The sequence below is a fragment of the Meriones unguiculatus genome, chromosome 10 (genome assembly GCF_030254825.1).
Source record: "Meriones unguiculatus strain TT.TT164.6M chromosome 10, Bangor_MerUng_6.1, whole genome shotgun sequence".
NCBI classification, from domain to species: Eukaryota; Metazoa; Chordata; class Mammalia; order Rodentia; family Muridae; genus Meriones; species Meriones unguiculatus.
The window spans coordinates 34,062,467-34,075,541 of record NC_083358.1 but is presented as its reverse complement, the minus strand read 5'-3'; the positions used below and the strand labels follow the sequence as shown (position 1 = coordinate 34,075,541).

The 13,075-nt window shown below is 45.3% G+C and overlaps 1 protein-coding gene across 3 annotated transcripts in view; it reads left to right on the top strand.

The window, feature by feature from the left end:
- Gnao1 (G protein subunit alpha o1) overlaps positions 1-13,075 on the top strand; it is a 158,876-nt gene that overhangs the window by 78,308 nt on the left and 67,493 nt on the right. For all 3 annotated transcript variants that reach the window (XM_060392210.1, XM_060392209.1, XM_060392211.1), the window contains exon 3: positions 11,634-11,775. In XM_060392210.1, coding sequence (XP_060248193.1) covers positions 11,634-11,775 — 142 coding nt within the window. The remainder of the gene's footprint in view (positions 1-11,633; positions 11,776-13,075) is intronic.

Below are 13,075 nucleotides of genomic sequence, written 5' to 3'. Positions count from 1 at the left end.
CCCCAGCTGCTATTTCTGATTTGTCTTTGTCACTCACTCCATTCCAGTCACCATTGCTCCTGAAACTTTGTTTTCACACATTGTCTCTCCCTGTTCATTCAAGCCTTAACTTTACATGTTACTTCCTGGTGGCTCCTAATTCACCCCTCTCGTGCCAATTACCTATTTTGTGTATATTACACTGCTATACTTTTTGTGCACTTCCTTATTTTGTGTGTTTCCCTCTTAGACCGTGAGACCTTTGAAGGTAAGGTCTGCCCCATTCATGATGGTCTCCTGGGTGCTGTCTGAACTTCAAAAGCATCCTCAAATGGTCCACTGGGTGAGAAGAATCTCCCAGTGGAGAAGTGAAGGAGATGGTGATTAGGGGGTGTCCCTTCCCTACCAGTTGAGAACCAGCTCTTGTGCCTAGAAAAAAATGAAGCTCTGTCTTCCATCAGGTCTCTAGGCTCTGTTCTTCTGGGTGCTAAGAATCAGCAATCAAGGGCATGGCATAATTGCTTTGCAAAATACAGACACCAACCTCTGCCCAGGCATTAGCCTTCAAGCCTACCACTGTAGACAAGGGCTATCCTCTAGTTCCCAGGATGCCGTTCAGCTGAGGTCATGCTCTGCGGTGCTGCATGGGAAGGGTCCCGTGGCTGCTGAGACAAAACTAGTGGTCTAGCCCTGCTTTGGTACCAATTTGTCTGCAGCTTTTAACTATTCTTAGCTACTGCTTGCTACACCATCCCCTACCCACAAATTATTTAATAATGTTGTCGTCCATTATAGACAGAAGAGAGACCTGGGCCCAGGAAAGTTAGTGGCTTGCCTGTATCCACACTGAATAGTAGAGTCAGAGTGTCTCCATATCTTACCAGAGCTCAGGATGCTCTTATAGAATGAACGAATGTTGTACGCTAGAGGATTTGAAATTCCATAGTTTCCAGAAGCTGTTAGCACTCACTCTTCCCCTTTGCCTGCCCATACACTGTACCCAAGAGTCTGATGGGCATATTTTATTAGTCCTTACTCTTGGTGGTCCTTGAATCAGGCAGCCAGATGAACGCCACTGTCCCTGAAGGAAAGCAGATGCAATGACACTGTTGAGAGCTGAAGAAATAGTTCATTCAGTAAAGTGCTTACCACACAAGCATGAGGATCTGAGTTCAAACCCCAAGTACCCATATAAAAAGCCAGATATGGTGGTACATGCCTGTGATCTGAGTGCTGGAGAAATGGGAACAAACAGATCCTTAGAGCTAACTGACTAGCCAGCCTATCTAAATACATTGGTAAGCTCGGGATTCACTAAGAGATTGTTTCAAAAAATAAAGTGGAGAATGAGAATGATAGAGGACAGCATCTGTGTGACCTCTGACCTCCATATGCACATGTCTAGCAAATACATGTATGCATACACACCAAAAACCAACTACAGTAGGAACACTCAACAGGGGTACGACAGAAGGGTCTCAGGTGAAGCAACTCCTCCTTCCTTACAGTGCACCCCATCTGCTGTGCCCCAAGTTGCTCTGCTGGTTCCTCTAAACTTGGCTACAGTTTGTGATGTCTCCCCCACTGGGTCAGCTTGCTCTTTCACATTCCCCCTCAAAGTCAGCAGAGTCCTTCTGTAGAAGAATGTGTGAGCTAAACTTGGGGCAGAATTCCTGAGGAATCCATCCTACCTGGAGCATTCAGCCTACATCCTTCCAATACCCAGAGACCTCACATGTATGTACCTACTGTGTCTGGAGTGCTACTCCCAGCCCAGCCACCTCTGGATCCTCTGGCAGCACTGCTCCAGGAAGGCTGGCCCTACCCAAGGTACGAGCCTTCTGGTTATCATTTCTTCTTACCACTAGTGGTTTGAAGTTTCTCTTCAACCTGTTCAACCTCCCACTAGAATGCAGCCGTGTGAGTGCAGGGACTGTGCATGTTGAACTCCCAATGTTACTCTTGAACCCCCAATGTTGATATCTTGTCTGGCACATAGCAGGTTCTCAGATAACCCATGAAGTGACTTATGGGATGAGTTAATGGAAATGAATACAGAACATCTTTCTCCCCCAAAGCCTTGGAACTGTCAAGTCAAGGGAGTCTTTCTGTTTTGCAGATGGCTCCATATTTTTCTCACCTGGGATCTCCCATCATCCTCAGCTCCAGGGCCATCAGAGGCCTGTGTCACAATAGAAAGGCCTCTGAGGATTTTGTTTCTGCTCTGTTACATGCTAACTGTGGCCCATGTCCCTATGGGCATGTTTTTTATCTCTAAGTCACAGTTCCCCACATGTGGCCTTGGAGTAGGAACATTTCTATGACCCAGGCAGAGGGCATCATGGTGAGAGCATGAACTGTCTTTATAAGAGTTTATATATCAGTTTATCAAGTTATCATGGGCTCCCTGTGCCCCTTTGATTTTGCATTCCCATAGTGGTGACATTTAGCATTGTGAGCATGGTATGCCTGCAGCTTCTTCATTGACTCCTTACACAGCATATAAAGGCAGAAGGCCAGGAATGTGTGCAGGGGAGGAGCCCTCTGGGAAGAGGAAAGAAGGGCAATGGGAAAAGTGCTTGTTTCAGGGAAGTAAAATGATTTTGTCAGAGGCATATCTAAACATTCCCCTTTCATCTTACTGCCTTGAGCTACATCATGTGGCCACTCTTAGCTGCAAAGGAGGCAGGAAAATAGCTCTCTGAGGGTTAGGACAATGGCTGTTATGTGGCAACCCACATAGCTAACACTTATATCTGTCCACTGCCCGTGGAAGCTGCCATTTTTACACTATTTCCTACATGTTTTCATCATTAGCCTTATTTTGACATCTAGTCTGAGTCCCCAAAAGTCAGGGAACTGGCCCCACAGGCTTGGCAATGTGGTAGAGCCTCATACCAAGCCAAGCTCAAAAGAATCATGTCAGGAGACCCCTACTGACAACGTTTTACCCTTCAAACCTTGTTCCTTGTCAACATGGTCACTGTGTTAAACATGAAGTATCTGTTTCCCATTGAAAATTATCTATTGCAGGTCAGTGAGATGACTTAGTGGGCAAAGGCACTTGCTGGACAAGCCTGGAGACCCAAGTCAATCTGTAGAACCCACAGAAGGGTGGAAGGAGACAATGACTCCATTAAGTTGTTCTCTAACTTCTACACCTGTGCTGTCCCACATGTGCCTCCTAACACCCCCTACAACATGTGCACACACATACAAATAATAATAATAATACATCTTAAAATATAACAGTCTGTCTTTTTGGACACCACGTGCACACTTTAAGAATGAAACAAACAGAAGGAAGGCAATAACAAAGCACTGAATGCCACCACCAAAAGTGATGATTGCTCTATTCTGTTGGTCCATTCTGTCCATCCTCCTCCCTCTCCACAGCTTCCATGCCAATCCACCCCCAAAATACACATATCGTTTTATTAGTGTGACTACACAGGATACCTGTTACTCCCTACCTAGTGCTTTTATCTTAACTCCTGAATAAATCCAGTGTTTAAGTGGGCTCTGTGGAGCCCCAATGTGCTAGGGCTTCCTGTTCATGGTTTAATTACACATGTGTTCTCTGAGGCCAGGATTGTCATTGCCCACTGATAGAGAGGTTCAGGGCTCCAGAGTCACATTCCCACTCTTCACTGGGTCATAAGGCCAATCATTTATCACTGAAGCAAAAGAGATCCCAGACAAATGTCTTGTGAACTTGCATTCCTGTTCAGACACACTTGATAGCATTAAGAGTACCAAATAGGGTCCCCAGCCTATAAGTTCTCCCAAGATGTTCATTTGATAAACAAGCAGAGTCCCACTCCAGCCCTCCCTCTCCCACTGGAGCTTCTCGGCCCTTCCTTGTCTTCTTCCTGGCAGGTAGAGGTCCTCCAGGGCTCACCTCTACTTCTCTCATGACTGTGACCATTTACCAGACAATAGGCAATTTTAAAGGAGGAAGGTTTATTTTGCTTTGTTGAGAGCACCGCAGTAATTCATCATGGTGAGGAAGGCGTGGCACACGAAGTGCCTTTGTCCTTGACGGCCAACCAAGAAGCAGGGAAAGGAGCATGGTGATGCTCATCTAGCTTTCATCTTTTTTTTTTCCTTTTAAATTAACACAGGACCCCAGGTCATGAGGTGTTGTCACTGACTTTCAGGGTGTGTCTTCTCTCCTCAGCTAGTCTTTCAGGAAGTGCCCTCACAGATACACTCAGAGGCACACCTCATCGACGATGTCTCCTGTTAGAATTGGCCTCATGTCCTTTTCTTCTAAAGGACAGTAACAAGACAAACGCTGTGTACCAAATGTGCCAGCATCACTACAGCTATTGCTCTCCTGCCAATGCTGCTACTCTGGGTCCTGACCACAACACAATGAAAGCAGTTGACAGCTAGCAGTTATGGGAAATTACTCCATCACAGCTAGTGCCTGGCACCACCACTCCCTAGTCTAAATCATTCAAGGGTTGTGGCAGAGGGCAGTGAGAAATGGCCGAGAAAAGGAGCCCTGAATCCAGCCTAGTGATGACCCTGAAGCTTTTGATCAGCTTTCTATCAAGTGTTCATGAGCCTCCATAAATCAAGAAAAACTTGTGCTGGTACATTTGTCAGAGTCTCAAAGGGGCCTGTGATTCAGAGAAAGGCTGCCAGGCCAGACGATTGTGTGAGGTCCCTTCCTGCTTACAAGTCTGTGGTTCTGTGACCATATAAGGCCTCTGTGCCCAGCAGTCTTCCTGCAGCTAAAAGCAGCCCCGCCCTGGAAGAAGAGCTGAAAGCAAGGAGAGCCAGGTCCGTGCCTCCTACAGGATTCCCAAGACAGCAAAAGAGTCAGTGTGGGGAGAGCAAGGGCCCATGACTGACCACCTTTTCCTGGAAATTGATCACCTCTATGGTCAGCAGCCCTGTCACCAGTCCTCTCCATCCATATACCATCAAGATCACCTACTAAGCAGTGTTGTCAGGGTCCCAGAGCACAGATGGCAGCTTCAAATACTCAGGCTGCAGGCAACCTTGTCTGGTCAAACTCCTTCTTCCATGGCTCTTCTGCTTGGTGACCCAGAGCAGCCCCTCAGAGTGTGTGGGTTCTGGGTGGGCAGTGGGAGAACTAACTTGGCTTCCATTTGATGCTCGAGCATCAAATATAGAAAATATAGAAAAATATCCCCACCCCAACTTACACAGGTGCGCCTGCAGGCTTGCCTGTGAGCTCCTTGGTGGGACATATCTTGTACGACTGTGTACACACAGCTCAAGTAGTGACGTTTCCATCTTCACCATCTCTGTGCCAGGAACTATGGACAGGAGAGGAGAGGTGGGTGAAACAAGATACCAGTGTCTGGATAGAAACAAAGACTTAACAAGCAAATATACTGAGAGGTAATTTCAAACTATTGTTATCAAGTCATAGAACATTTTAATCATGACTTGGATGGGTTACAAAAGCTCAAGGCACATTAGCTTATGCAAAAATAAGGAATATGGTGACTTGTATCAGTCAGAAGAATAAGGATAGCATTAGCTTTCGGCATGGTTGGATCTAGGGACTCACCTCCCTGAGACCTGATTCTATACTTCACTCAACAGTTCCATCTACTGGCTGTTGCTACATGTCTCACCGAGCCTTTCTTCTGCTTTCCAAACCCTGACCTTGATACCCCCAGGACCCAGAGCCATCCCATGTGACTGAACTATCCTGAGGTATACCCCTGAGGACTCTCAGGACCCCCCTTTCCTTTCCAGACCCTCAGAATATTACACAGGCCCTACAGTCCTCATGTGTACATGAGTACACACTGTGTGTATGTGTGTGCAGCCTGGCGCCTCTGGAACCTGGAGGTGAAGGCCAGGGATGGGGAAAGCAGCTCTCACCATCTGCCCATACATCAAAAACAGGACCTTAGATGCTACTCGCCAGCTGTATGACATCAGGGAAGTGGCCTGACCTCACTGGGTCTGTCCCCTTGTCTGTAAAGAGGAACTGGGGATTTTTATCAAGCCTGGGACTGCTGTGAAGATTAGAAGAAATGCAGCAGGTGGAGCACTTAACATTGCATGTCAACCCTCAAACACAGGCTGCCTCTGTGCCAACCCTCAAATTCTGTGCCAGAGTAAGAAAAGTGTACTCAGAGGTTGACTTCAGAATGAGACTGCTATTCCTACTGGCCGCCATTTGAAGTGTCTTCCCTATAGTCTCTTTTTTTTTTTTCCCTTGGGTTTTGTTTTTTATTTTTGAAACAGGGTCTCTTGTAGTCTAGGCTGGCCTTGAATTCCTGACCCTCCTGCCTCTACCAGGCTAGCATGCTCTGCCATACCCATTTTATTTCTCAGAACAACTTGCCAATGAGGAAACAGGACTGTATAGTCAAGTTATTTACCAAGGATGCCACAGTCCCTGAGCAGCAGGGGAGGTATTTGAGCAGGCCTGACTGCCACTACTGTTCGGCCTCACTGGAATGATGTGGCAAGATTGAAGATAAAGGAACCTTGTTTGATCATCATGAAGATGTCAACCTCAACTCGGAAAGAGAAAGAGGAGGAAGATTTCATGAGAAGATGCCCTTGGCACTACAGGGCTTGGTGCTGGACTTGGGCTTATGGTCAACCCTTTTACCGCTGTCCTGTGTGGACCACACATTCCTGTGTTAAGTGGGTGCTTATGACTGTTTGGTCAGGGATGCTATAAAACTTCACCCCAGAAGCCCAGCTTAAGCCTATACTTGCCAGTGTGTTAAGTTATAGGAATAATACTCATGACTTTTGAATACTTGCCCAAATCGCATCGTTTCTGCATTTTTCTTTTGGGCCACCCTAGACACTAGGGTGACTCTTGCCAGGTAATAATCTGCATGTTCTGGGGATGGATCAGCTGTGACCACAAAGACTGTGAGTTTGGAGACCTGGATTATGCCCTTAGCTCTGGCATTGATCTCCTGAGAGAGACTGGACCAGCAGCTTAAACTCTCACCCTCATTTTTTTTTTCTGCCAGGTAAAAATAATGAAAACTAACCTTCCTGCCTCAGTAGACAAGTGCAAACATTAGTATGGGAAATGATAACTCCAACCCCATGGAAAAAGATATCCCTTGGCCAGCCAGAGATCTAAAAAAGGATTCCTCAGTGTTTCCCGTGCAACTTCTTCCCCAGAGAAATTTTTGTGTGACCTCAGGAGTGTAGATATATAAAGTAGGTAAACAAATAAAACATTTAATGGTAACAAATTATTTTAAAGTTTTTTTAAAAAACAACTCTTTGGTATACATTTAATTTTACCATTTATTAACATGGTAAAACAAATTTGCATATTAATGGACTTGCTTATGTTTATTCATAAAGAATTATCTCTTAGCTGTATTTGAGAGTGCAAGCACCTAACTGATGTTGTTCAGTACTTTGGTTTCATAATCATCAGTGCTGAGGATGCTGCTTCACATAAATACATAGTATAAATGCAGTACACGAGGGCAGAAGCAGTTGTGGGGCAACTCCAGGAATTCTGTCCTGATGCCAAACCAAAAGTAATACAATGACCTGTTTTTTAATGAAATTCAGTAGCTCAAATAGAAAACTTTAAAAATCAAATATTCTAATGTGTAACAATCCAAAATATACTAATACATTTTATAATGTTATAAATTTTACTGTATATATGGACAAATGTTGGTAGGAAAATATTGTTATTGTGCTCTATGTGATCAAAAAACTTTGTATGTACAATAAAACCCCCACATTTCATGACACACGTAGCCATACTGTGACATTTGTTGGGTGGTTGTGTGACTTTATCACAGCTGCAGTGTGAAACGCTCCTGTTGTCCTCAGCTGATCTGCGATGGAGCTGCAGCACCTAGGCTGGGTGAGCGCCGCCAAAGGCACCTCGGGTTCATTATGCACTTAATTTTGAATTAATTATTGGTCACTAATTGTTCAGAAACCTTTTACTATTATCAAATTTGTCATAATCCAGATATTCAGTTATAGGGTCTTATGGGAGCACGGCCCACATTCGAGGGGTCTGGAGAGCATCCCCAGGTGAGTGGTAGGGTCAGAGGTCAGAAGTGAAGTCGTGGAATGTGCCCTGGCTTGCCAGGAAGCACATCACTGAAGCCCAGTAACTCTCGCTTGCACCTCTCAGGTCAGCACTGCCCTAGGCTCTTAAAGGCACCTGCTCATGGAGTCTGGGTGGGCCGGTACCTTTCTCTCACAGTTGTCAGTGTTTGCTCTGAAACCCCCATGTGTGTCTCACACACTTTAATTCACTTTTGAGCCATATGGCACTTTTTCAGATGCTTCTTTCTGATATACTTCCCCCACCCCCATCCTTTGCATTACTGGAAGTTTTGCATGGATGTATATTATAAGGTATTTTCAGGCCTTTCTCTTTCTGCCTCCATTTGAATAGTTTTTGCTTTGTCTTCAGTTTAGATAATCTTCTGCATGTCTGATCTGCCATGAATTTCACCTAGCACAACCTTTATTTCAGCTGTTGTTCTTTTTCTGTATCTTCCATTCCTCTATAAATTATACTCAGTCTTCTTTGATGTCTTAAAAATATTTAAAGTAAATATTTTTGCCATGCTGTGTGTTAATTCTGTCATCCATGTCACTTTCACTACTGTGTTGACTAATGTTTCTCTTGGTTATGAACCACACTGTCCTGCTTGTCTGCAGAATCAGGAATTTTTTCAGTGGAAGGTGGCATCAAGCACATTACTTTACTGGGTATCTAGATTTCACCATCTTCATTTAAAGGTTGTTGTCTTTATTCTGTTGTTTTGGGGTAGCTAAGTTAGCTATGAGCAGCTAGATTTCTTAGACTTTCTTTCTAGCATTGTCAGGAGGACCTCAGGGAGCCATAAGAGCTATCTTAACCTAGTTGCTGTGGCCTCTGACACCTCTGATGAAGGCTCTGCAGTACCCAGGAACTACGCTCTGGCTTTTCAGAGATTCATCTGGCTTGGGGAAGTGCTGGCAAGTGTTCAGCCTCCAAGCCCCCAGAAGCTCATTTTCTCTCTGGCATCCTTTTGAGCTGTGGAGTCTCATCTGTTCAGCCAAAGACCCCCAGGAAATCCACATAGAAGCCAAGAACTTTTTCTCTGCAGTTTCCTGTTGACTCTTGGGGGCTGACCCTCATCCAAGCAGCCCACCAGCCTGGTGGTATGCCTGGCTCCTCCAGCCTGTGCTGTGATGGCCAGTGCCTGCATTCCGAAAGCCACCTGCACAGCCCAAACGCACTGTCCAAACGCACTGCTTTCATTTGTTTCTCTTCACTTCTCGGGCTTTATGCAGAACGTAGTGTTTCCCCGTGGGACGCTCTGTGGGGTCACAAACCTGTGAGTCATTTGATGATTTGCTCCACCAAGAAGATTTTGCAGGAGCTGGAAAGATGGCTCAGCAGTCAAGAGTGATCTCTCTTCTTGAAGAGGACCCTGGTTCCCTTCTGAGCACCCACACTGCAACTCACAATCACCTGTAGCTCCAGTTCCAAGGAATCTGACACTGTCTTCTGACCTGTAGGGGTACGCGAAGCACACGTGTGGACTTACCTGCATCCAGGCAAACACTCATAAAATAAAATAAATCTTTTAAAACAAAAAGAAGCTTTTGTTTAAAAAAAAACAAAAGCTTAGTGCTAATCAAACCCATAACAGTGATTCTGCTATGCTTGGAGAAACGCAGAATGGAGTCTCGCAGCCAGACTCTCAATTTTCCCCAGGTTTATTGTCTCCCAGCTGACAACTGGATGAGTCAATGGTTACATTCTCATACAAAGGAATATTATTAAGCAAGAACAAAAGGAATGAGTTACTGAGACACGCTATAACATGGGCATATCTTGAAAAGACTTGTTAAAGAACCAGTCATAAACCTAAATGAACATCTGTACAAAGTCCCAATTTATTTCTAATATCAGAGATCAGACCTCTACTCTTGCCTGATGCGTCTAAAACAAAAAGGGGGAACTGTAGAGAGCTGCGGAATGCTATGCCTGAAAGATGGAGCTGGTTTCCGCCTTCCACCTTCCCGATGGTGAGTGCTCTCTGTCACAAACAACTCCACATTTGGCTAAGGCCGAGGATCTGGCTTGCTTCCATGTATGTGGACCTATCTGCATTGCCCCCGTGGCACGCCTGGGTTGGCTACCCAGAGGCTATTTAAGCTGTGGGCTGGCTTTCCCCGGGGTCCGAGGATTGTTCAATGTTCCTGAATAAACTGCATTGAAAAAAAAAAAAAAAAGAACCAGTCATAAATATAAACCTATCATATAATTTAATTTATAAGGCTGTCCAATCTTGGCAAATGTATAGAAACAGTGTAGATTGGTGGTGGTTTAGGATTGAAGAGGGGAATACAGAGTGCATGGTGATGGATACAGAGCTACTTTGGGGAAAGGGATAAAACGTTCTACAATTAGAATGCAGTTATGGTTGCCTAATCTTGTGAATTTACTAAAACAAATATTGAGGTGCATGCTTTAGGCAAGCAGACGGTGTGGTATATGTAATGAATCCCAATTTAAAAAGAAAAAAAAAAGCGGTTTTCAAGATGTTTGTCTGTAGTGTTCTCCAGAAAGGAGGTGATGAAGATGTATACAGGGGCTTTGGTGAGTTAGGAGGGCTCAACTCTCACGCTGAATCCTGCATCTGTTATACATGGTATTAATTCCTGTTCTGGAAATGTGGCCATCAAGGAGTTCACACAGTCTGTCAAAGAACCTCTGATGTTGTCTTTAAATTTTGGTGTTTTTTTTTTCTTCCATTTTAAGACTATGTTTGTATGTGATTTCTTCTTTCTGGGATCCTTGTTAGCAATGTGCATGTACCAAAGGCCACCAGAGAATGTCACACTGCCTCTACTCTGTGATGTCTCCTGTGTGGATTCTGTCAGTTATTGAGATCCAGCAGAACAGGATGACTCTGCCTACCAGCTGAGCAAGAGTATAATGAAATGCCCTCTGCTGCCTTTTCCGCTGATGGTGTATATCTGGCACATGTGCACAAACTTGGACAGTTGTTCATTTAAGCCAGGCTTTGCCCTACCTTCAATAAAAGTGCTATGAGTGAGCTGTGGGTGTGGTTGCCATCTCCCTTGGAGAACTGTCCTCACCAAGCAAGTACATTGGGTCCTGGGTTTGATCCCCACCAGTGGAGAGGACGGGGTGTGGCTCATAGGTTGAGATTGTATCTTTCATTTGCCGAGCTCTTGCAGTGATCTTGAGCAGTGTTCTCTGAGTTCACATAAGTCAAGGCCCTGCACTGTCCTTAGGTCAGCAGCAGTGAGGATGAGCTAAGCAATTGGTATTTTGTTCCTCTAGTGTCTTCAACCCCTCATTCCTTTCCCTGTATGTAGAATGTGAAGACTACATACTCTAGTATGTTGTATGTATACTATATACAATGAAACAGGATGTTTTCAGTAGTCTATATTTCAGATTGTTATTATTCAGTAACTCAGGTAAGCAGGTTTTTGTTTTGCTTTTTAGATTTTACAACACCTCAGTAGAGTAACTCAGTAATCCATCATTCCCACAGGACCCAGCTCTCCCAGTTCTCCCTCTGTGAAAGCAAGGCTTGCCCTGGGGTGTCAAGCCCTGTGTTGGCCATGTCTAGTGAGGACATTGTACTCATCAGGTATGGTTTGTGGTTTTCCTCCAGGATCATCCATGAAGATGGCTTCTCTGGAGAAGATGTAAAGCAGTACAAGCCTGTTGTCTACAGCAACACCATCCAGTCTCTGGCAGCCATTGTCCGGGCCATGGACACTTTGGGCGTCGAGTATGGTGACAAGGAGAGAAAGGTAAGCAAGTCTCTTGAGCCCATGGGCATAGGGACAAGAGGCCTCAGTGACCCTGCTTCCTCCTCTTGATAGTACCTGGTGGACCAGGAGAGGCTGTGCTCTTTGTGGGAGATAAGGTAGTAGTCTCCAGCCCAAGCCATTTTACCAGTCCCTGGCAAATGCCAGGACTTCTGTGACGGGTCACTCTCTCCAGAAAATCACCAACAAAAGCAGAAGGCAAAAATCCCTTGTGTGTTCCGTAGCTGAGAAGAATGAGAGAATGCTTTCAGTCAGCAAACCCCTGAGTAAAGGCCTGCCCCTGAACAATTAATCTGACCAAAAAAGTATTTACTGAACAAAGCCCATTTTGCTAGGTACCATCTTCCCTACTGAAAAGAGCTGTCCTTACCTTGTGGGAGGGAAGCAGCCATTGGAATTGCCTCTCATTCTTCACACCAATGAATGTGCTTTCTGCCTCTCCTGGTAGGTGTGAGGTCCTCCTTCCCGTAGAGAGTGGGCATTCCGAAACACAGACTGTTTTCTGATAACTGTGTAAAACACTTTTATTAGCAAACATTTGCATCTACCCACAAGGCTAAACTACAAACAGCTACTGTGGAAAAGCTAAGTGAAAGGAAGGAGGTGTGAAAACAACCTGAGAATTCTATCAGAAAGCTGGACTTTGCTCCTCTCCCCAGAGGGAGCAGCTGGAGGCCTCAGAGCAGCTGGCTGGCACTGGAGCCTCTGAGTAGGAAGCTTAGTCTGTAGTGTTTTGACTGATACACACGTCCTGCCTCAGAGACAAAAGCTTTCCTGGCATTCTCAGGATCTGACAAATTATCTGTGTCAGATAGCTTTACATGTAAAATTTAATGTTATGCACAAATCCTAATTCCATGGGGCAGAGTCAAACAGGCAGCTCGGGGTGGCACTTTCAGGGCCTTGAGTGATGGGTGGCTGATAAGGTGTCTGTACCAGCTACAGTGGACAGCAGGCTCCTGGCAGAGCCCATCCATGTGCTGCTCCCCAGAGGCAGGACAGGAAGTTGGCAGGGTACTGCAGAGTCTTCTCCAGGGGGTGACCAACAGTACATAAAGGTGGAAGGGGAACAGGGGTACATCTAGTTCTTCGGTCTTGTTCCAGTCAGCATTCTCTGTGCAGGAGGAGGCATAGAGGGATCAGTGTTCAGAGAAAGCTGATGATCAGACAGTACCTGTGGGAGCAATGGGGTTAACTAGTGCATGGTGATGAATGCAGTGCCACATAAATCCCCACGGCCATAGCAACTACGGGCATGAAAACAGCTGTCATGTGCAGAGCG